General features: G+C 33.5%; 2 protein-coding genes and 1 pseudogene across 2 annotated transcripts; 2 read left to right on the forward strand and 1 right to left on the reverse strand.

The window, feature by feature from the left end:
- Positions 1–1,230: 1,230 nt before the first annotated feature.
- Positions 1,231–7,098, forward strand: LOC139821313 (lipase 3-like). Its single transcript, XM_071792277.1, has 9 exons — positions 1,231–1,395; positions 2,194–2,487; positions 2,675–2,873; positions 4,734–4,848; positions 5,290–5,536; positions 5,681–5,839; positions 6,041–6,125; positions 6,264–6,406; positions 6,657–7,098. The coding sequence occupies exons 2-9, from the start codon at positions 2,290–2,292 to the stop codon at positions 6,831–6,833; spliced, it is 1,323 nt and encodes a 440-aa protein (XP_071648378.1). The 5' UTR covers positions 1,231–1,395; positions 2,194–2,289; the 3' UTR covers positions 6,834–7,098.
- On the reverse strand, positions 1,404–18,468 carry LOC139821314 (uncharacterized; annotated as a pseudogene).
- On the forward strand, positions 12,517–25,154 carry LOC139821315 (venom allergen 3-like). The gene is made up of 5 exons (XM_071792278.1): positions 12,517–12,648; positions 21,989–22,159; positions 23,367–23,448; positions 23,550–23,682; positions 24,904–25,154. The coding sequence occupies exons 1-5, from the start codon at positions 12,517–12,519 to the stop codon at positions 25,073–25,075; spliced, it is 690 nt and encodes a 229-aa protein (XP_071648379.1). The 3' UTR covers positions 25,076–25,154.
- The last annotated feature ends 212 nt before the right edge of the window (positions 25,155–25,366 follow it).

A 25,366-nucleotide genomic window follows, 5' to 3' on the forward strand; every position in this document is an offset into this window, starting at 1 on the left:
GTGCGCCGCCTGGCGGCGTCGTTGCGAACTTACCCCGCGGCCCGACGGACCCCCACGCGGCCCCCGCGGCGCGACCGCGACCGCGAACGCGGACTTCCCCTCTCGCGTACCCGCGGCGCGGGTGAGTCATCTCGGTGACTCATCCCGGTGAGTCATCACGGTGAGTCATCACGGTGAGTCATCATGGTGGTATGTCAAGGTCAACCCCTCCCCTCCCCCTTCCCCGCAAAATCCGATACCCCTCTCCCTCACCCCCCCCCGGAGCCCCCGGGACAGAAGCGGCATAGGTTAACTACTAATTATTTCTTATATTTATCATGAGACAATAAATATGAAATTGAATACAAAAAATATGTAAAATTTTCAAAAAATTGATTCCTTTAATTGAATGTATAACACAGAATCTATTATAAACTATCTTAAAACTAACTTACTTTTAAATTTTTTATTTCTTTCGAGGCTCACGCATATACCATTTTATACATACCGGTCGGTTCATTCTGTATGCATAGTTTATCATAACAAAGTAATCAATCAGTCTCATGTCAGTTAGACAGTAATAAGTTTAAGTTCTACTATTGTTATGGTTACTTGCGTCGCTATTATTATTCTAAATGTTGATTATTCTAATACGGAAGTGTTATTCTCTTTTATAGAGGATAAAAGTCAATGATCAGATTATAGAACTATTGATAACTGCAAGGTCATTAAGTCATTATATGGTTTTATAATTGTTAGTTAATACAGTAACGGAGCTAGAAATTGCAGTACTTAATATTCCAAAAATAAACTTGTAAGCAGAACAAGAAATCTCTGTACAAATTTTTGATAAAAATAGAAAACCTAATTTTACAACACGTGATATTTTTTATTATTAAGCCTGTTCATTTTCGCTGCATTTCTGAACTAGTGCAATATAAGTTAGAATATTCTAACTTATTGTACTAGTTCAGAAGTGCAGCGAAAGTAAACAAGCCTATTGTGTTTATTATTCTATTAAAAAGTTTTGGCAACCTTAAATGTTTGTTCAATTTTATTAAGAAAATAGGGATTATAGAGAAAGGGTTTTAACAAGTTTTCAAAATTCACGTGAATGTATATATTACTTTTACTATTTAAAATAGTGGAAAGACTAAAAGAAAATATGGAAAAATGAAAATCTCAAGTTTCGTCATTGAACACGTTACTGATGAGTATATATATTTCAAGGAACGCAACTGGTGATTCTTTGTAGTTTTATATTATCTCGTATACTATAGGCATATACTCTGCATCTCGTGCAATATACGTGGGTTACGATAAGCATGTAAATCGCTGTCGTAATATTTAAGGATTTTTTGCCATACAGGACTAAAGATATTTCTTTTAATCTTCTTCAATTTACTTAACAAGTAGGTATGTAATACGTATATTTCGATAAGTGTATTACACATAGATAAAATATTTTTATCTATGATATTAACTTTAAGTTTGTAAATAGCGAATATAGACATTTGTTACAAACATAGAATTTGCATCAACAAACTTTTTATTAAAGAATAATATACTAAGCGAGAAAACGGTAGAATTAACTTTACTTTTTAAAGAATTTAATTTACTTAACATAATTTTAAAAGATCTGAAATATTTGTGAAGATTATTCATGAATATTATTCGTTATTATTCGTATAAAACTTAATTGTCTAGATTTCTAAAAATTTTATTAAAAGGGCAACTTACTTTAAAAATATATTGGTCTAAAATATCTCGAATATAAAAAATTTCTCTTAATATACGACAAGAATGATTTTTGGAAGTTTACCCAACTCATCTACTCTTATTCTCTCTATTCTAGTTTTCATTTTTACCGGTGAACTATACGCATATATTATATTTAACTATATTACATTATAGGTACATTAAATCTTTGAGTTTCATATTTTGTTTATTTCACACCTGATTCCACTTTAAATTATATATTTATGTAAAATGTGACATTAATAATTCCTATTGGAAAATTTATAAAAATTTAAATTGGCTCGTGCATATGTGCATTTCGATTATTATCTTCAAATCCATTACTTTTCAAAACTTGTTTGTAGAAGTATTAAGTTATACTTTGTCATTTTTACGACAGAAATTTGAAATTCTGTTAAAATAACGTTTTTAAATTATTGTTGACTCAGCACTCATCGCGTTTGTTTCTCATTGCAGGCCGCATTGTAGGAACAAGTTGCCTCACGAAAAGTATTTTAAGTGACATTGTCGACAATTACGACTTTTTTACAATCTATTTTGTCATAAGTTGATATGAATACATTAGATATGAAATCCATGTTTCTTGCATTTTTAATTATTACGACGTTCTCAGAAGGAAGATCGCAGGTCATACCATTGTTTCTTCAAAACAAATTCCTAAATTTTCTCTTCCCTAAGGACCCTGGTTTAGTGAGAGTAAGAAGAATGGATCGAGCCGAAGAAATGAACAATGGAAAAGTATTGGATTTCGTGAGTAAAAATTGTTTTCAATTTTAGTCTTGAATTTACGTGTATTTTGTAATAAATTCAATAAATTGTTAAACCAAAAGAGTCTTGAATGTTGTATAAATATATTTTTTGACATTTAAAATATATAGAAATTGAAACAGAGATGAAACTATGATAGCCTGTGGATGTTATATATTCTTTTACATAGATTGGCCTGGTAGAACAATACGATTATCCTGCTGAGGAGCATAACGTCACAACGGAGGATGGTTACAATTTGAAAATACACAGAATACCTGGAAGTCTATTGTTGGATAACAAGAAAAAGAAGGAAATTATATTCATGCAACACGGTCTTTTTGCTTCATCCGATAGCTGGGTATTGCGCGGACCTGGTAAAGACCTTGGTACGTATTTACTGATAACATGTGGTTGTTAATGTAACGTACGAATCAATTCAAAGAATCGTGTAAAATTTCACTGTATATAGTGTTTTTGTAAAAAGGACTTTATCTTCAAACCTTGTAATATGAAAATTATTATAATGCTATGATGTTTTTGTAAATGTGCTATATTAAAAATTAGAATCTCCTTTTTATATATAAAAATGTTGAGGCAATACTATTTAATATTTTAATATAAATTTTCAAGCTATTGGAAATAAAGGACTTTTTCATAAGTTGGATTTCAAAAAAGTTTGTAAAGACATAATGGAACATCTATACTTACACAACAAAATATATCTGAGATATAGCCAGATATCTTTATGCCTACAATTTTAAGTCAAATCTGAGATATCTTATTTTCAGATATTTACGGAATATCTACAGGACATCATTACTCGATATCACATTATATCTTTAAAAAAGAGATCTCTGCAACATTTGCATTCAAATATATGGCCGCATAGTTAGCTCTTATATTTTCTAAAGATCAACTCAAGTTTATTCGTAGCCAATAAAACAATCCGAGAAGACTTAGACGCTGTACCGATTCGGCGAAAGCCACACGCCGCGAGGGAACTTAGAAAATTTTCACTCGGGCGGCGCTGGAGGTAACAATAATCGCGGCGCGAAAGCAACATGCCGCAAGGGGACTTAGAACATTTTTGCTCGGGCGAGCGCTAGTAACATGAGCTGCAGCGACGCGGCTACATGCGCCAATACCTTCTCGTAAGCAAAAATCCTTACGCACTAGGATAAAAGACGAGCCTGTAAGATACTTGGCTCTAATATTTTTCGTGATACCTCCGAGATATTATACAGTGCAGAGATGGAAAAATGCAAAATATTGGAATAGTATTGAAGCATAATTTTGAATGTATTGCGAATTTTCATGAAAAGAACTTCTTTTATATTTGAAAAAGGACTCAGAATTGATAACATAAAAATAAATTTCTTATGAACTTTTAAGAATCATTTTAGAACAGAGAATAAATACGGAAAAAGAATTAATTTCATAAATCGAGAATTTAAAAAAAATTCTTTTTTTCTTCTTGCTATTTGGGTTGTATGTAACATATCTGCTTTTAAATGAGGCATAGATATCCGACATATATGCAGAATCAGATATCATATCTGAGATAAAATTATCATGGTTTTTTATAATCTTGGAGATGTCTCTGAGATATTCTCAAGATATCTTACGCAATCAAATATTCCGTCATTCAGATATCTTCTAGATATCTTGGTAATATATTTTGTTGTGTGGGTAGTTATTCTTCAATTTAAAGTGGAATTAAATAGAATTTGAAGCTTAATCAAATATTAAAAACTAGTTTGATACACCCGTGCTTCGCTACGGTATGCGAAGGATTCTATAATTCACCTCCGAATTTAGATTTGCCTTTTAGGGGTTGATTAGGGCAAAATCTTGAATTATGTTTTTAAGCACTTGTATGGGTAACCTTTGTAAGCAAAAACCAAATCGATATTTCAACAGGCCTAAGAAATATGGAAAACATATTTTACCCCTTTTCACTCTGTTAGGCGGTTTTGAATTTCTAAAAATCCCTTCTTAGTGAGTGCTTACGTCATGGAAGAAATATACTCCCCGAATTTCATGTTTCTAAACGTAAGGGTTTAGGCTGGACGTTGATAAGTCAGTCGGAACATTTGATTATATATGTATTTAAAAATTGTGAAGTACAATAATGCTTTTAAAAAATTGATTTTATATTTCAGAAAAAAATAACGGATATTTATTTCCTCGAATTTGGCACATTCTTCATATAATACACTAGCACTTATTATTTTCTTATGTTGCAGTATTTTTATTGGCAGATCAAGGATATGACGTATGGATAGGAAACGTGAGAGGAAATAGTTACTGCAGATCGCATGTGAATATGACGATATACGACCCCAAATTCTGGCAGTATAGGTAAAACATTATCATTAAAAATTATTTTGATGGAACATCAGATTTTAAGTTGATAAATCCATTTTAAACCAAAAGTATAATATGTTCTGTCTAAAAACGAGATATTTTTGTAGCCAAATAATAATGTAATCGAATCGTTACCTGTACTAAATATAGTATACTATACCAAGTGATATAAACATGAAGTTAAACATTTCTAAAAGAATATGCAATGAAGACGTAAAACATATAAAAATGAAGAAAGAAGGATATATACTTATAACACGTTTTGTAAACATTATAAAATTTGCACCGTACCTATTCTCTTCATTAACCAAATTGTAAATTTTATTTTTTACTCTTTTTCTCACTGTAAATTGATTGCGTGCATTTGTCAAACAGGAGGGAAGACGAGAAAATATGTTTTGTGAAATAATATCATAAGTAATTTTTATTTTTCAGCTTTCACGAGATTGGAACAAAAGATCTGCCAGCTATGTTCGATTACATTTTCAATTATACAAAGCAAAAAGATTTATACTATATCGGCCATTCAATGGGGGTTACTGAGCTATTCACTTTTCTGTCATCAAAACCGGAATACAATATAAAAATAAAAATGGCTATTTGTCTGGCTCCTGCAGCTTCTGTTTGGGTAAAAATACTACCTGCCTTTAACGAATTTGCTAACCTTCTTCCAACAGTGAAGGTAACTATCAAAATCTGTAATTTTATACTGCAAGTAGTAGTGTTTAAAATACAAGATTAAACAATAATTTTTATTATTTAATGTGCTAATATTGTTAGCTATATTATGGGCTAATATTTGAATTCTTTGTTTTACACGTTCCAGGAAGTTCTACGAGAGCATGAAATATACGATGTTTTCCCACAATCTTTAGCGATTGGTACGGCAGGAAGATTGTTGTGTAATGACAATACGTTAACTCAATTTATTTGCGTTATTGCATTTTTCTCAATGTTCGGTCCTGATCCAGCACAACTTAACACTGTAAGTTTTACCACACGAAAGACAAACGTAATACAATGTTTATAATGTGTGCGGAAATACTTTTTATTATAGATATTATTTAAAATTTAAAATTTTTTATAATTAAATAAACTTACTATGGTGGCTCTAACCACCCCCTACCCTCCTCTTCCAGTTAATCGCTTTATAACTTTTCATCTATATAAATTATTTCTGTTATAGACAATCCTGCCAGAAATATTATCCTATGTTCCAGCCGGTAGTTCTGTACAAACATTAGAGCATTTTTATCAAAATATACGTGTGAGTAAGTATTCCCCCTTTTATAAAATAATATTTCCTTTTATAAAGCAATATCCCGGTTAATGTAATATTGCAATAAAACATTTCTTGTCAAGTTTAATTTGGACATATTTATAAATGTGATTAACATCGATTGTTGCAGAGGACTTTCGGAACTATGATTATGGGATAGCTGAAAACTACAAGCGATACAAACAGAAAACACCTCCAAGTTATGATCTCAAAAAGATTACTGCTCCAATAATTTTATTTTACTCAACAAACGATGTGGTTATCTTAGAAGAGGTAATACTTCTCCGTTAAGTTTTTTATTGTCTAATTTTTACTCAGAAATAAAACCAAAAGAAAGAAATATTTATATAAACATGACAAAATGGTGATCATATAATTTGTTAACAATTAAAAGATTCTGTTTGAATGTAATGTAAAAGGAAATACAGTTGACTTATATCAATCGAATCTATTTTCTACTCTTCATACATTTAAATCATCTCGTTATTAATACCGTTCTTTTCATTATGTTTTTGATTTTCAGAATGTGTTGGAACTTGGCAAACGCTTACCAAATGTTCTTTTAACTGAGGAAGTTCCATTTAACCTTTTCAATCACGTAGATTACCTGTGGGCAATCGACGCGAAAACTCTTTTGTACGATCGTGTGTTAGAATTATTACAAAAGTTTGATGCTGGCCAAAATAAGTTTATAAAATAAATCTAATCTAATCGATGAATGTAAATGCAGGAGAGAAACCTTAATCTCTCTATATAATTTAAAATGTTAGTAAATGTAGAATTGCTAAAAAAAAATCAGTAAATTACCCAGACAGCCATGCTTGATGATCAGATTTCATCACGTCATGATCTTCTGATACTGATAGAAATGTGATGTATATATGTCTTGTGATCATATTGTGATGATACACATCATGAGTACAAGTTAACATGTATATGAGGAAATATATGAGCTCAGATATTGACGTTTCTGGTCCAAACCATGTCCTTACATAAGTTCTAAGGACAGGTGTCCTAAGGTCAGAAATAGACAACCTTAGGACACTTGCTCTTAGAACATGACCTACTAGATAGTCTTATGTTGGAAGGACATATGACTTTAGGTCTAAAAGCTATACGACCTAAGGACGTGAAGATATGTATGACTATAATAAAATCAAATAAATGTATATTGAGCCCAATCACAATGACATCGACAATTAATCCAATGGGGCAACATTCTGCAAATATTGAAATTAGAATACTTCTATTCACACACACACACACACACACACACACACACACACACACACACACACACACACACACACACACACACACACACACACACACACACACACACACACACACACACACACACACACACACACACACACACACACACACACACACGAACACACGCACACACGCGCGCACACACACATACATACACACATACATGTCTCTCCTTTACCTTGAAGACTTTTATTCTTATAGAAAAAAAATATTTATACTAATTATTTAATAGAAACTAAATAAAGACAGTCTTATGAGCATTTCGTAATTTACGCTTTGTATACAAAAAATCTCGAATAGATATGAGAAATCGGTAAGCTACGACGCTCAAGACACACACATACACTACCTAAAATCTGACTTACAATTAATAAAATCGTTTTCTACTATTTTCCTGATGGTAAAACATAATGGCCATGACAACACAAGCTATTAAAAAGAGCGCACCAACTAACTTCAGTAGAAAAAGTTTTATTCCACTCATACTAGATTGCTTCGGATCTTCTATACGTTCTCTTGGTGCGTCATAGAATGCTGCTGATGGCACAATTTGTGATCTGTCTTCTTGATCCTTAGGATCATCTGGTAAGTCTAATCAGTGCAAAATTACCTTTTTAAAAAAAGGTAAAAAAAAGGCGCCAAGTACACGCAATGTATTTTGTAAATTCAAAAATCTAAGTGGTAGCTGTATTTTTCCTTCACAAAATTATATTACCTAACTTAATTTAAGTGACATGTATTTAAAAAAAGATGTGAAATCTTTAAATTAAATTGCGCCAATTGTAAAGAAAATATGTATATTGCTTTGAAAGATAATTGTTGTGCAACTACTTTAAAAAAATTAAACCCAAGTGGTATCTTTGTGTTCCTATTCAAGGGTCTTCCTATTCCAACACAAGTGGTAATAACTTCTTAATTCTCTTTAACAAATTTTTAATATTACAAAGAATCATTTTAATTAGAAAGAATTAAAGAAGTAACAGTACAAAATAATAAGTGAGGGCGGGAGTGCGGAGAGAGTGTCGGAAAGCCGCCGGAGTGCAACAATATTTTTAATATAAAATATGAAATATCTCGTAAAGTATTCACTTTTCTCACGAAGTCCTTAATGAAAGGCTTTATTATAGTGTTTTGAAAACGTCTCGACAAGAGCTACAAGAATATGTAATAAAAAATAGGGGTTTCATTTAAAAAAACTTTGATCACATTGACTTGGCTTTGAAAAGGTCATTCGAGGTCAAGTCCATATTTTCATCATCTATCCTCTTTTATATCCTACAACTTTTATCTGAAACATTTTTCCATATCTAAAGCCGTTTCCGAGATCCAGGGCGTTGGGTCAGACTTTAGAGGTACCCTGTATAATAACTATAACTATAGTTATATTTCAAATATATAATTGTTTATATTATGTTGCTTCCTCATAGAGGAAGCTTTGTTTTCGTGAATTTCGTATATGAACCTTTGATTGCGTTTAAGTTGGATCTAATCAACCAAATTCAAAAAAATTATATATGAAATAGGAGTAGAAAAAACCAACGAAGAGATTGGTTTTTGAGTTTTTTCTGCCAATATGTTCAGATCGTTGTAAAACGTTGAAATATCGCCTAAAATGTCTGTGTGTGTGTATGTGCAGATTTAATGTCCGTGGTTGCTCTAACTTCTGCAAATATTAAGATATCGGGCTGTTTTTTTTTTAATCGATAGAGTATCATTCAAGGAAGGTTGGTATTGAATTTGGCGATGATCGGTAAAGGGGTTCTTTTTTAAAAAAATTTTGTATTTTTTAAGAAATGTCCATGGTTGCTCTAACTTCCGCAAATTTGGAGATATTAATCTATTTCTAATTTTATTATATTTTTCAGTCTTTTCTACTCCTATTTCATATATAATTTTTTAAGATTTGGTTGATTAGACCCCAGCTTTATACGCGATCAAAGCAGCGGTAAATTGAAAAGAAGTTGAGCAAGTCATTAGAACTTGGCTGAGACGTGCAAAAGAAAGGGCACGAAAAGAACCAATATAAAATAAAACATATTCTTTATTGTGAACATTTGCATTTGCACATGCAATTTGTGAATTTATTTCATTTTTGATCATTTTGAATCATTTGTGTTTTTAAACAATGCAAAAGTGTGAATTTGGAGTAAAATTTCTAGAAAATCTGAGAATTTTTTTTACAAAATTTGAGTAAAGACCCTTATTAAAATTTCAACATTAGTTTTTATAACTATTTTGTACAAATTGCTATTTTCTTTAATTAATTTACAATACGCGTGTGCAATACGTTTAACAATTAATGTGTGTATGTGTGTGTGGATACATACATATATACATATGTAGGTCTGGAAGTATGTTCCGGGACTTTTATTTTTGATATCGGTATATTCCGGGCCATTTGGCAGTTTCCAGGACTGTCCTGGAAAAAATTCATGTCCTACGGCAATTTTCGGGACAGTTTTTTGAATCTGATTACATATATATATATGCGTTATATTCCAAGACTGTACATTTCAAAAAACGTAAACAGTCCCGGAACATACCTCTGGACCTACATATATACATATATGTATATATTTTATATAATTTTTAAAATAATCTTTTTAAAAATATTTATATATTTCATTGTTTTTATCCTTTTAATGTAAATTACAATTCTGGATGTTTTCTTTTATCATGTTCATAGGACCTCATCAAAGTCAAAATGCTCATTTCTTATTCAATCCGCGATAACTCAGTAACCAAAAATCGTAGAAACATTTTCAAAAAAAGATTTTGTAGGGAAAACTTCGAGCTTTCACATTAAAAAATCAAAAAATTTTACAGGATTTTTTTAGGCACGTGACAGGCCCACAAAGTAAGAAGAAAATTTCCCATTTTGTCCAGCTCGTGGTTTTCTATATGTAAAAATTACCAAACTCACAGAAACTAAAAGAAAATAGTGATCTTCTGAAAGAGATTTAGAGATTTCAAGCTTTAAAACCTTTTTGTGAAACTTAAATTTCGTTCATTTTTAACGAAGATACAGCTGCTCAAATTTTGCCTAGTTTTTAAGAAAATTTAAGTGTTCCTTTAATTTTTGTGAGGAGTTTACTATGGACATCCATAGAATGTCCAAAGGACATAAAACGAATGGCCTATGGACATCCTCAATATCCTTAATAAAGGACGTCTTATGGATGTCCATCGGATATCCGTATGCTGTCTGGGTATATAATTTAAAAATATATTGTAAATCGATAAAAGTATATTACAATATATTTTTATCGTATTTTGTATACAAAAATAATTTCGTGCAGACAAATTTTATAGAAACTGCTGCCTATACCTTAAAATTCCACGTGTCGATCGTGAATGAAAAAGGGCAGATACAAATAAACGAAAACAGCACAATGTAGTAAATAATAAAGACTTATTGATTTATTAATTTAGACAATTTTTGAGTCATTCGCTATTCGTTGGCACTTTAAAAACAGTTTTATTTTCAGGCTTTTGTAGCCTGTTTTGTATTTAGGTACAACGATGGATTTTGCCATGACTTCAAATCTGACAGAACACACAACGCGTCCTCGGTGATGAACTTATTGAGTCCGTATGGTAGGTTTGTTAATCTCAAAGAGCCGAAAGCCTGCTATCCGACGCAATGAAGAATACATTACGTTGGCACTGTCAAACCAATAACATCCCTCGATAGCAGCGACACCAAAAAATAACTTCGATATTGGAGTCACTCCAACCACGGAAATTCTATCGGTTACGAGACCTGTATGTAAGACCGTGTTTATATAATCATATTTAGCTTGACCTTATTATATATGACAACAGATCTGGTCGAATATGATTATATAAAGATAAGATCATATTATGCCAAATTTTGAATATTATTATATATAATCATATAGTATAACATACGTTATCAGATCTAGCCAAATATAAAGATAAGATTATATCACTGCTCTGTTTTGGATATTGTTACATATGAGAAAAGTAAAAACACTTTTATTATATATAAATTTGGTCCAAACTATCCATTAAGCCTAGTTAGAACTTGATTCATTCACTGGTTATCGAGATCTCGGGTACTCGCAACTCGTCGCGTCGCGTAAAGATACACAGTTATGATTATAAAAGTACATATGTTATTATTAATTAAATCTTTACAATATTTAACAATTTTCGAAAAAAAATTTGTAATAAAATTTTATATGATTTATGTGACCGCGCCAAACTTTGATTTCAATTAGTTATGTTTATATATAATTTTATATAATTATATAAGTTTATTTTTTTTCTCGGGTGTGTACATACGTACACAGAGGAAAAGGTTTCTTTAGGTTTATGTTTCTTTAAATTTGATTCCCCTAATCTTTTTTTAACTTTGATTTTATTTATTAAATAAAATCTCATCTTGTGTCCGGACGGCTTTAGGCGTTCTCATTATTAACATTATTATATTAATATTATATTATGTATAGATATGCGAATCTTATATTAATATTTATTGTATATCAATTGTTGCGTTCTTTTTAATGTTTGTTAGTTAATATTATTAAGATTTTTTAATACTATAAAGATGTGTTATATACGAGTATAAACGAGAAAGTAGCATCAGAGCCAGAGGATCGCCGCTAGTTTCGATTATTATCGAAGTCGAACAACGTCAGGCATGGGTGACCGGCTAAGAGAGCGCGGATTTTTCATAAACGTCCGGAAAAAATAGCTCTCAATATCAGCTTTCAGATCATATCGCGCCAAATTTCGGATCTAATTATACATGGCCAATTATATATGATCTTATATAATTACATAAGTCTATTTTTTTCTCAGGATATGCAGAATTAGATATCATATCTGAAATAAAATTATCATGGCTTTTTATAATCTTGCAGATGTCTGAGATATTCTCATGATATCTCGACAAGTGTTGCATAATCAGCTATTCTGTTATTAAGATATCTTCTAGATATCTTGATGATGTATTTTGTTGTGTGGGATATAAATGGTAGTCGTCCCGTGTCCTAGGCTCATTAGAAGTTTGTAAAGAAATTGAGGAAATTATCGACAAAGTCACGACCAAAAGACAGAAAATATTAGAGCAAAGAAGGATCATGGCAGGAACCTACAGTCTTCTGTATCTTGCCGTAATCGCAATAGCGGTTAATAACGTAATCGCAGTCGATTATTGCAACTTGGACGCATGTATAAAAAAACGTAGTATTCATACTATGTGCAGATACCCCGTAAGTGACAACAGAGAGCGACATATATTGCAGGGTGTTCTATTTTAAACAATTACCCTCCAAAATTTTCATTCTTTCTAATTTTAGAAGAAAATGTCTCAAACAAAAGTTATATGGTCTGGAGGGGAACAAATAATAATAAAATCAATTTTCAAAAAAATCTATTTCTCAAGATCACGGGAAAGTTATCTTTAAAACTTTTATTCCAATAAAAAAATTTTGTAGTTGATGTTGAGATGTTTCCAAAGACCTATAATAGTTAATATTTTTGTTGAAAACTTGCGAAGATATGATATCATGTATTTTTCGATTCCGGCCGATATTGGAATTACGCAAGGTAAGGGAAGTCGGCAAATTGGATCCGTAACTTCGGAATAAGGATTGGCTCTGAGGAGCGGGGCGTGTCGGGCTTGGTCGGGAAGCGGGTTTGGCTGACGTGCCGGGCCTGGGCGAGGTGAACCGATCGGCGTTCTCGCGCCGGTCCCGGGGATCCGAGCTCGGTCCCGTGCCTTGGCCTCCCGCGGATCTTCCTTGCTGCGAGGCTTCCGTGGCGGCGCGAACCGTCGTGGTCGTCCTCTTCGGCCGCCATTCAACGCTCAGCTCAGAACTGGCACGGACTAGGGGAATCCGACTGTCTAATTAAAACCTCCACGCGGAAGTTGCACTTTTTTTATTAATTTATTTGCGCAGTAAAGTATAAGGTAATTTAAAGTTTTAAAATACCGCGAAAATGACGAATTATGGGGTCCACGCGTATGGCCTGTTGCCTTACGTACGCGTATGTACTTATGCCCATACACATATCCACCAACACAATTAGCTACACACACATTCGCGCGCGCGCGCACGCACGTATACTCGCATACAGGAAAGGTATAAATTTGTGCAACTATTACTACCGTGTGAGATAATGAGAGAACCGTATCAGAAAATACGCGATATATATCATATCTGAGCGAATTCGCAACAAACATATTAACTGTAGTATTATAGGTCTTTGGAAACGTTTCAACATCAGCTACAAAATTCTGTTATCAAAAATGGGGTATTCTATTTAAAGTAGTTATATGGCGACAATACAATCAAAAATTTTATGCTCTAAGTAGACATCAAAACATCCGACTACTTACGGTTACAGGCTGAAAACTTTCGGATAGTTCTGTTCCTCATACAAACAAAACAAAAAACTATTCTATTATTCTTCCTAAATCTAGGTTTATTTATCATTATTAAATTTCTAAATCTAAAAATCCAAGAGGTCAATATTTCGGTCTTTTTTCCTAGTATTTTTAAAGTGTCTTTCTACACTATATTATCCGTTGTTCATAACTTTCTTGTTGTTCGTTCTAATTATTAAAATTCAAAATTTTCATGTGCTTTGTGTATGCAATGCATAAAAAGTGCAATTTCTGATATAAACAATTAATGACGATTATCTTGCGTTTGGGATGGTCAATTAATTTTAAATTGTACAAACGTATAGATACCATGTTTATTAACGTACAGTTAAATTTTCAAATTTTTCTTGTTAATTGCAATTCGCGAGACTATCTTAAAAAATTAGAGATGACTTTTGTTATCTTGAAAAATAGATTTTTTCGAAAATTGATTTCACTATATTTTTTTTATTTGTCCCTCTCTAAACCGTACAACTTTTGTCTAAAACATTTTTTTTTATAAAATTAAAAAATAGGAAAATTTTTTAGAGAGTAATTGTTTAAAATGGGACACTCTCTGAACAAAAATAATGTTTTCTATGTTTACAATCAAAGAAATCAGATTTTTTGTAATATCTAAAAAGTGGAAAACAAGCATAGCTTACACGATTAATTCCACAATTAAAAACTTTCAATTTTAATAACACATATAATCTATTAAAAAATTAAAAATAGAAGAAAGCAATATTTTGTACATGATGTTTCTTCACAGAATGCTACAAAATTGCAACAATGTCTATACTATTTTAAAAGATATATATAATAATGATTATATAATAATGATATTAATAATGATAATATAATGATATTAATGAAGACAAACTATTTTCGTATTAAAAGTAAACTTCACATGATCTTGTAGCCTACAGTGGCCTACATCCAAAATCAAACGAATATAATAGTAACATGCGCTGCCGCGATACGGGTACATATATGCGCCATTACCTTCTTGTAAGCAAAAATTCTTACGCATTGGAATAAAAGGCGAGCCTGTGAGATACTTGGCTCTAATATTTTTCGTGATACCTCCGGATATCATACAGAGATGGCAAAATGCAAAATATTGAAATAGTATCAAAGCATAATTTTGAATTTATTGCGAATTCTTATGAAAAAAGTCTTATGAAAGGTCTTTTATACCTGAAGAAGAACTCAGAATTGATAACATAAAAATGAATTTCTTATGAACTCTTAAGAATCATTTTAGAATAGAGAATAAATACGAAAAAAATATTTTATAAATCGAGAATGTAAAAAGAATTCTTCTTTTTTTCTTGCTATTTGGGTTGTATATATAGTAATATATCTGCTTTTAAATGAGATATCCGACATATATGCAGAATCAGATATCATATCTGAGATAAAATTATCACCGGCTTTTTATAATCTTGGAGATGTCTCTGAGATATTCTTATGATATCTCGCGCAATCAGATATTCCGTTATTCAGATATCTTCTCGATATCTTGGTGATATATTTTGCTGTGTGGGTAATACTATGTTTTGTGGCCTTTGCAACTCATCAACTTTTATCGGTAATTATTTACAATAACTAACACAGCTCGGATTACTTTGACCTTTTTTTTTGTTGACGGGGGAGAAATCCACACGGATACCCCCTCCTCCGGGGCGAGGGGGGCGGTTATGTGGGACTCACTAAAACCCCCCCGGGGGTTTCTCACGGCGCTACCGCGGGGAGGCTCCGGGAACTTGAGATATCTACCATGAGACATCTCCCCGCGGATTACTTTGACCTTGACATATATGTTGTCAAGGTCACCCTCCTGAGTGAACTTCAGAAGGTTTTAGCCGGCGGTCATTGTTTATTAAAAAGTTATAAACAAAAAGAGTTTGAAAAATATAGCAGCTATTTTGAGTATTGGAAGACATAAATGACTAAGAAATATGTCGAAATAGTTCACACATATACACTTTCCACGCGAAACGAGGTTCACTCACACCCCCCCTGCTTTCAGGGGAGGTGCGGTAGCCCCTCCTTCGCTTACGTGTGTACTGTTTATACACACACAATTGACGTATTATTTAAAAACTCATATCAACACACGTAAACGAGGGAGGGGCTACCGCATCTCCCCCGAAAGCAGGGAGGGGTGTGGGTGAATCTCGGTTCGCGTGAAAAGTGTATGCGTAGAGGAGTAGGTTCCGTCCCCCTGCAGAGGGCTTTATATCTTTTAAACTAGACACATAGTGTGCCTATAGTTGCATAAATGACTAAGAAATATGTCGAAATAACACTTTTCCACGCGAAACGAGGTTCACCCACACCCCCCTGTTTTCAGGGAGGTGCGGTAGCTCCTCCCTCGCTTACGTGTGTACTGTTTATACACACCCACAATTGACGTATTATTTAAAAACTCATATTAACACGTAAACGAGAGAGGGACTACCGTACCTCCCCCGAAAGCAGGGGGGGTATGGGTGAACCTCGGTTCGCGTGAAAAGTGTATGCGTGCAGGCAGTAGGTTCCGTCCCTTTGCAGAGGACTCCACATCTTTTAAACTAGACACATAGTGTGCCTAGTTGCATAAATGACTAAGAAATATGTCGAAATAGTTTACGCACACACTTTCCACGCGAAACGAGGTTCACCCACACCCCCCCCTGCTTTCAGGAGAAGTGCAGTAGCCCCTCCCTCGCTTACGTGTGTACTGTTTATACACACACAATTGACGTATTATTTAAAAACTCATATTAACACACGTAAACGAGGGAGGGGCTATCGCACCACCCCCGAAAGCAGGGGGGTGTGGGTGAACCTCGCTTCGCGTGGAAAGTGTATGCGTGAACTATTTCAACATATTTCTTAGTCATTTATGTCTTCCAATACTCAAAATAGCTGCTATATTTTTCAAACATTTTTTGTTTATAACTTTTTAATAAACAATGACCGCCGGCTAAAACCTTCTGAAGGTCACTCAGGAGGGTAACCTTGACAACATATGTCAAGGTCAAAGTAATCCGAGCTGTGTTAGTTATTCTACATAATTACCCTTTTATCTACTTATCAACTAAGTAAGATATTTTTTGGTGTGAAGCATACTTTCTGAAAAATAACAGCTTGTAACACTTTAATCTACATTGTATAATATAAAAAAGAAATTATTTTATTTAAATTATTTTTCGTCTAAATAAAAATTTTTATTTCTCTTTTTTAGAAATCAATATCGTTAAGATTTCTTTATTATTATTTTATTATTATTTCATTTAATTCTTGCCTTGCTTAGGATGACTTCTATCAACCCTTACATAAATTTACAAACATATAACATAAATTTTACAAACATATAACTTTCTCTTTTACATACATATATATTATATATCACTTTGATCATCCTAACTAACTCCAAAACTAATTCAACATTCTAACTGTCTTTCAATTTCCCTTCCTACTCCTCTCCCTCTATCTTATCCCTTTTCTCCGCCTCTTTTCTAACCTTTTCTATCCATTTCATTACTTCTAGTCTTTTTCCTTCCTCTCCTAAAAATTATTTTAACTATATCTCGCTTTTTGTCGCTTCACATTCTTTTAGTATATGTTTTATGTTCTCCTCTTCTTTTTGGCATCTCATATCCTCTTCCTCTCTCCAATGTTGACTGCCTTTTACCTCACTCCCGCATCTGTATCTGGCTATTAACATATTCTATTCCTTTTTCTTCTTTTGTCCTAGTAAATACTTTGTTAACTCCTCTGTTAAAGTCTCTTTAGTTACTATTGTATCTTGACTCGTTTATCTTTATCTGTCTCTCCTCCTTCTCCTTTTCCTCTATTCTCTTTACAAAATTCTCCGCTGCCTCCCGGTTCTCTGCCTCCATTTCTCTCCTCAGCTGCTCTTTCTCCATTCCTGCCCTCTCTTTCAGTTCCCTTTTCTTCTTCTCCCAATTACTTTCCTCTTTCCTTGGCCTGCTCCGCTCTAGATCCTTTATACATGCTTGAACTATTTTCTTCTCTGACTGTCTCGACTTTTCCTCATACCTCACAGCTCTCCTTATTGCTCTCATTTTTGTTTTCTTTATTTTGGCTTCTTCTGATATTATATAATTCGGGGTTCTTCTATCCAATCCTAAAATCAATTTAACATACTTTCTTATTATCACATCTAATCTACTGTCGTGTAGCCACCCCCATATTTCAGCTCCGTATAATGCCACGGTTTCTACCAGTGCCTCGAACATCTTCATTCTTCTTCTAAAATTTTCTTTAAATATTCTCTCTCCTATGCTCCATGTCCTCTTCATCGCTATTGTAGCCTTCTTCAGCCTATCTTTTATATGATTCTCCGCTCCCCCATTTTTCTGTTGTACATGTATATCCCAGATACTTTATTTCTTTGACCTCTATGTTTTCTTCTCCCCATTTCCACTCCCTTTTCTTCTTTCTTCCCCTAAGCTTTCTCGAACACTATTATTTTTTATTTCTCTGGACTCAAACTCAAACCCTTCCTTTCCAAATACCTCTTAAACTTTCTTATCATTTCCTTCAATTCTGCCTCTCTCGTCGCCATTAACACTACGTCATCTGCATATGATATTGTCCAGATCTTTTCTTTCCCTATCACAAAGTCTCCGGCTTGTCCTTTTTCCATTCCTTCCTCTAAATTCATTATGTATAAATTGAATAGGTTCGGGCTCAACGGGCATCCTTGTCTTAGTTCCTTTTCTGTCCAAAATTCCTCTGTCTTTTTATCCCTTATCTTCACTACATTTTTCGTTTCTTTGTATGTCTCCATTATTCTTCGTCTCAAGTTATCTTCAATTCCTATCTTCCTCATTGTTTCATTCAATTTCCTTCTATCCACTTATCGAAAGCTGCCTTGAGATCAACAAAGAATGCAAAAACCTTTCCACTTTTCTTACTCAGCTCCTTATTCGCTACATAGTTTATCGTGTATACTGCATCCATCGTTCCTCTGTTCTTTCTAAACCCGAATTGCATTTCCCTTAACTTAGACTCCACCTCCTTCTGCAACCTCGCATTTAAGATACTTGCATATATTTTGTACGCCGTATTCGTTAAAGGTAACTCCCCGGTAATTTTTCAGGTCGTTTCTCTCTCTTCTTTTATGTATTGGACTAATCATACCTTTATTCCAATCTCCCGGTATGCCTTCTCCTTTCCAGATTTTGTTGATTAATTTCATGAATTCTTCACCTACATCCTTTTGCATAAATCTCTACGCCTCGTTCTCAATCCCGTCCTCTCCTGTTGCCTTTCCTATCTTCAGTTTTTTTATTACTTCAATCACCTCTTCTCTCGATATTTCTTCGACTCTCTCTGTTACTTCCACTTTCGTGCCATCCTCTTCTCCCTCGTCTTCTATGTCTAGCACCACTCTTTCCTTTGTCCCTCCTAACATTTCCATGAAGTGATCTCTCCACTCATCCTTTTGTATCTTTTCGTTTATCTCCTTAGTTTTCTTTTTTCCTGTATTTATTTATATACTTCCAAGCTTCCGCTTCGTTTTTAATGTTTCTTATCTTTTCTTCTTCCTCGCTTTCATGACTCCCCTTCTGCTCCTTACACCATTCCTTGTGCTCCTTTCTTTTCCTCACATACTCTTCTTTTCCTATCCTTTCCTTCTCCCAGCCCCTCATCAATCTCCTCAATCTTCTTTTCCTTTCCTTCCATTTTTTATTGTACCATTCTCTTCTTCCTAATCTCCATGGTATTATCCTTTTCTTATGCTTTGTGATAGCGTTTTTTACTTTTTCTTTCATCTCCTTCCAGATATCTATTCGTGTACTCGACCATCCTTCACATTTCTCATGATATTCTTTCCTCCCTTCTTCTGTCCAGTCGCTTCTCTCTAGTTCCATTTCTTTCTTCCTTCTCCCTGTGTCCATCACCTGTGGTCCTGTTAACTCCACGTCCAGCGGAACATGGTCTAATTCCGTTCTAATTCTTTCTTCAACCATATTTATTTCTTCTCCTGCTCTGTCATTCCCTAAGACATAATTTATAACCGATGATCCTAAGTCTCCTATATAAGTCCATCCCCCTTCCCTTCCGAAACTCCCATTTAATATCGCCCATCCTCTTTCTTCTATTTTATCTATTAATATACGTCCCTCTCTATTTACAACTTTATCTACTGACTTTCTGATCTCGCTCCTCTTTTCTTTCTCTTCTTCCTCATTTATCGGTCCTCCTCTGCTTCCCGTCCTCGCGTTAAAATCACCTCCTACCAGCAACCACTCTTCATCCTCTTCTTGTACCTTCTCCCTTAGTGTTTCCATCGTATCTTCTATTTTTTGACTGTACAACGTGATTAGTCTCCATTTGTTTCCATGATACTCTAGTCAGCTTTCTACCACCTCGTCGCTTATCTTCCTAATCTCTATAAGTTTCAAATTCTTGTTGACTGCTTTTATTATCCCTCCTTTTGCTCTTCCTTTCCTGTGTTTCCTTTACGCTGGTACACAATTCCAAATTTTGCTGGACAACTTATTTTTAATCTTCTTCCATTTATCTTCTTCTATCCATGTTTCTACTAGTCTTATCACGTCAAAATTCTCCAAATAATCCCATGTTTCCTCACATTTATTAATTAGTTCCGCCACGTTCCAAAAGCACATCCTTAATCCTCTTCCTTTTTTCGCCTTATCTTCCTCTTCTCCCTCCTCTCTCTCTCTCTCTCTCTCTCTCTCCCTGTCTTCTCTCTTCTCTACTCTTTCCGAAAAACACCTCTGCTTTCTAGCATTTCGGTGTTTTCATTCCATTTCCTTTCGCAATTGTCTATCCATATTTTTTGATATCCTATATACCGTTGCTTTCTTTCCCTTTTCTTTCTCTACTTTTACTATACTCTATAGATGTTTTTGTATCTGTCTCTCTGTTGCCATCAGATCGTCATCCATAAATATCTTTCTTGCTCTTCCTATCTTCTTCCTCTTTGCCATTATTTCTCTTTTATCCTCCCTTCTATTGAATCTGACTAGCGTCATTTTGTACTCTCCCCGGCCAATTGCCTGCATTTCGTCTACTTCCACCTTCTTTTTGGTGATTTCTTCAAGGAATTTCTCCATCTTCTCTTTTCTTTCACCTCCATTTTCTACTTTCATTTTTTTTATAATTATATTATTTTTCCTTTTTCTCCTTTCGGCTAATTCGGAGTTTCTTTCCATCTCCTTCATCTTTTTCATTATTAGTTCACTGCTCTCTAACTTTTCATCTCCACTGTTCTCCACTTTTTCCATTTTCTCCTCCAGCTGTTTTATTCTATTTTCTAAACTCGCTTTTTGCCCTTCCAAAAGCATTTCTCTCTTTCTATATTCCTCCCTCAGGTCGTGTATCTCTTTCATTTCTCTTCTTTAGCCTTCTTTTTTTCTCTCTCTTGTTCATCCATTTTCGCTAAAATCAGCATTTTTTCCGCCTCCATGCCTTCTTTTTTCTTTTCCTCTCTTTTTATCTTGTTTGGCGGCGATCTTATCACTTTTTTCTTTACTAAAATTTTCCAGTATTTCTTTTTCTTCCTCCCTTTCTCTTTTCTTTACGTATTCTATAATTAATTCTTGACTTCCCGTTCTATCTCTTATTCTTGACAGCTCCACCGCCCTCGTGGGTCTGCCCCACGTAATTCTATCTTTTTCTATCGTCCTATTCTTCTTCTCTCCTTTCTTCGAGTTAATATCCTTTTTCTTGCCCTCCTCCTTTTTCTCGTCCATCTAAATCCTTTTCTCGCTATTATCTCTTCAACACCTCTTTCCTCCTGTCATTCTCTTCTTTATCGACATGTTTTTGTGCTACTCCGACTCCGGTTTCTCCGTGCCTGTTTCCGCTTCTATCACCTAACCTCCAAATTGTCGCAGCAACTCAGAATCCCCGAATTCGTCTGTAGTTCGACTCCTACACTGCCGATTTATATCTGCAGTCAGATCCTGATGCATATCTGTGCATGCAAACGTGCAAACTACCTGAAACAAAGTCGCCCCACGGCGAATAAACGACAGATAAGTTCGAAAAAACACTGACGCGTTTGACAGGCGTGCTTCTCTCTACTTACTCAGTCCCGGAAGTCTCGTTAAGATTTCTTAATAAGAGGATTTTACCTATATATTAGGAATGTACATACTCATATAACTAATTTCACAAAATCATGTCAATAGTCATCAAGACCAGCGGGAGCATGCGGACAGGTATCTAGTGTTGGCTTTAGTGATGCTGAAAGGAAGGCTATAGTAAATAAACACAATGAACTGAGACGAAAAGTTGCGTCGGGTCAGGAAAAGAGAGGAAACCCAGGTCCGCAACCTCCAGCGGTTAGAATGCCAGATTTGGTAAGACATAATACATATATTTTATTACAGTAAATTAAAAAATAATAAAATAATCGGAAAAACATTGAATACATACATACATTCTAATTTACTTCGAGCAATTAATTTTTATTTATATTCTTTAGAGAGAAGTAAAATTAAGGGGATCCTAGAGTGACGGCATGACCGATATTTGACATAGGTATATTTTCTGCGAATTGGCTTTACAGATTTGAAATCCCTTTAACACGTTTAAAGTACATACAGAAATGATGGGTGGAGTGGTAAATTGAAGACTAAAAATTTGAAAAAATTGAAAAAATTATATTTGATACTACTTGGTGTACCTAACTTTTTGTACCTAGAGCTGTCACTTCATAGAAACTTTCGGTTTAATATACGAATTATATAGCTTACGTGTGCAAATCAAAAGTACCCCACTAATCGGACTAAATCAAAGAACAACGTTGAATCATTGAAACTAAGATTAAAAGCCTAATAAGAAAAATTTTCACTGACCGCAGATTTTATGCATGTATGTACACACACGCAGTGTACATGGCGTTGCAATCTGACAAGGACAGATATCTCGTAGGATCTCGTTGGATAAGGACAGAATGATCAAAATAATCGATATTTTTAATTTCGCTTAGATGAGGGCGCTTTCCCGTCGGAGTCCGGCCGTCACTCCAGGATTTCCTTAACCGTGGTAGCTTTGGCTTAAAGATTCAATTGTTTCTTATATATTATTTTTTTAAATAAACTAAAAATCGGTGTAGTGACAATTAATATTAACGAACATTAATTCAATTGATTTTAATTCCGCAAAGCGGTTGATTATGGTAACATTGTGTTCGTCTATATATATATATACAATACCTAAAGCAAGTGCATAAAAACATTGTACTTAGAGTTTCTTCCGATGGTTTGTGATTATAATAAACGAGAAAATTCTGAAGACAGAATACTGAATAATATAATTTTATATGCTGTATAATACGAGGAAAGACATATTTAAATTAAATATTTATTTCAAATTAAAATTTATATAATATAACGATATGTAAAATTATGCACATACATATGTACATATTCCATATACAATTACATCACATACAAGCACACACACGCACACGCACGGATTCACACACGTATACACAAACGCACGTACACGCACACACACATACAGTATTATATGTATACAATATACGCACACACATGTTCTTAGACCTGGGATAACGAATTAGAAGAGATTGCGCAAAGATGGGTCATTCAATGCAATTTTGGTCATGACCAATGCAGAGATGTGGGTAAGTACCGACTTACATATTTAATTATATATAATACGATTGTAAATTAAATATATGTATTTTTTAATTCATTTATTAGCAAGTAACATGTGTTATTACAGGTAGATTTGCAGTTGGTCAGAACGCAGCTATAGGATACTCTTCGGGAGAAAACAGATTCACTGTAGAAAGCTTTGTCCAATCCTGGTACGATGAAGTAGCTTTGTTCGATAGAAATCAAGTTTCCAGATATCAGTAAGTATCTCTCTAATATTGAATATTCTAATCACATTGTCCCAAAATTGGACCGACAAACTTCGTAGTTATAAAGGACATCATACAACAAAACAAGCATTTATTGTCAATAAACTTATGTCCGTAAATGAACCATTTTGACTCTAGAATGATTTTTGAACTGAAGTATTTACAGTAGTTATTCGAAGTAGTGACTGTTTACTTCCATACAGAGATTGCAACGTCGGTTTATGAATTCACGAACCCTGAAAATAATGTTGTATTTCAACTAGCTTTGATTTACTCTTGTGTCAAAATAGGTCATTTAGGAATATTTGCGGGTTTATTGACAAAAATGCTTGTTATAGTGTTCTTTATAATTCGAAGTTTGTCGGTCAAATTTTGGGACACTCTGTATATTTTACACATATTTACAAATATGCTAAGATAAAAATTAATTCCTCAAATCGCATCAAGACTTTCATATGTAAAGATATCTATGTATACAGGGTGTTTCCAAAGTAAGTACAAAAAATTGAAGGAGATATTCCGCGGCTTATTCTAAGAAGAAAAGAGCTTATAAACATATGCTCTAAACTGCTTTGTTTTCAAAATAGAGTGTCAAAGTTGTGAAAAAAATATGAAAATTTCAAAAATTTGGAAAACGTTTAAAGATATTTTATTCAAATTTAGTACATGTAATATTAAGAACCATTTTCCAGTACCAATAAAACATTTTCAAATTCACTAGAGGCGTGCGCGTATGAGTATTCATATTAAGTTCTTTTAACTATTTGAGAAAATAGCACGACATTGTTTTTTTCCAATTTTAACAATTTTTTTTAAATTTTTGAACTAAAACTACAAAAAATGCCTCTAGTGTTTTTTTGAAACGATGCGACTGGAAAATGATTCTTAATACATGTACGCATACTGAACAAAATATATAAACTTTTTCCAGATTTTTTATATTTTTATATTTTTTCACAACTTTGACACCCTGTATTTTAAAAACAAAGTACTTGGAAGGCATATGTTTATAGGACTTTTTCTTCCTAAAATAATAAGCCAAAAAATATCTCTTTCAATTTTTTGTACTTAAGAAACATCCTGTATATAAGAAAAAATTGCGTGTAAATAATATTATATATGTATATATACACTAGTATTGATCATAAAATACCTCTAAAAACGCATTTATAACATATTTTTCAATGTGTCTGTAAAATAATTTATTTATAGATTTGATCCGAATACAGGCCACTATACCCAAGTGGTCTGGGCTAACACAACAACAATAGGCTGCGGACTAATAAACTATAACTCATACGGCTGGAATACGAAATACCTAGTTTGCAATTATGGTCCAAGTGGAAATTGGATCGGTCAGAAAATATATGAAATTAAATATTAAATCCGATCGAAAGATTAAAGATGTAATATAAAAAGTAATGGCACGAAAAAAAATGGAAAAGCAAATAAGAGTTGCAATATGTCTTGTCAGCAGAAACAGACAGTTGCTACTGTTATAAATATAATGATATTAATAGAAAGCAAAATAACGTTTTCTTCTTTCTCTCCCTTTCTCTCTCCCTTTCTTAAAGGTACTGTTTAATATCAAATTTTCCCACAAGCTTTTCTTCTTAAAAATAATTTTTTAACGCAAGACAAAAAATAATAATACATGTAATTTTTGCCGTTCTAA

This window comes from Temnothorax longispinosus, chromosome 11 (genome assembly GCF_030848805.1).
Source record: "Temnothorax longispinosus isolate EJ_2023e chromosome 11, Tlon_JGU_v1, whole genome shotgun sequence".
NCBI lineage: Eukaryota > Metazoa > Arthropoda > Insecta > Hymenoptera > Formicidae > Temnothorax > Temnothorax longispinosus.

Coding starts and splice junctions, on each gene's coding strand:
- LOC139821313 (XM_071792277.1), top strand. CDS start 2,290: ATGAATACATTAGATATGAAATCCATGTTTCTTGCATTTTTAATTATT. Junction 4,849..5,289: donor CCCAAATTCTGGCAGTATAG/GTAAAACATTAT, acceptor TTTATTTTTCAG/CTTTCACGAGATTGGAACAA. Junction 6,407..6,656: donor ATGTGGTTATCTTAGAAGAG/GTAATACTTCTC, acceptor TTTGATTTTCAG/AATGTGTTGGAACTTGGCAA.
- LOC139821315 (XM_071792278.1), top strand. CDS start 12,517: ATGGCAGGAACCTACAGTCTTCTGTATCTTGCCGTAATCGCAATAGCG. Junction 23,449..23,549: donor TGACCAATGCAGAGATGTGG/GTAAGTACCGAC, acceptor GTGTTATTACAG/GTAGATTTGCAGTTGGTCAG. Junction 23,683..24,903: donor AATCAAGTTTCCAGATATCA/GTAAGTATCTCT, acceptor ATTTATTTATAG/ATTTGATCCGAATACAGGCC.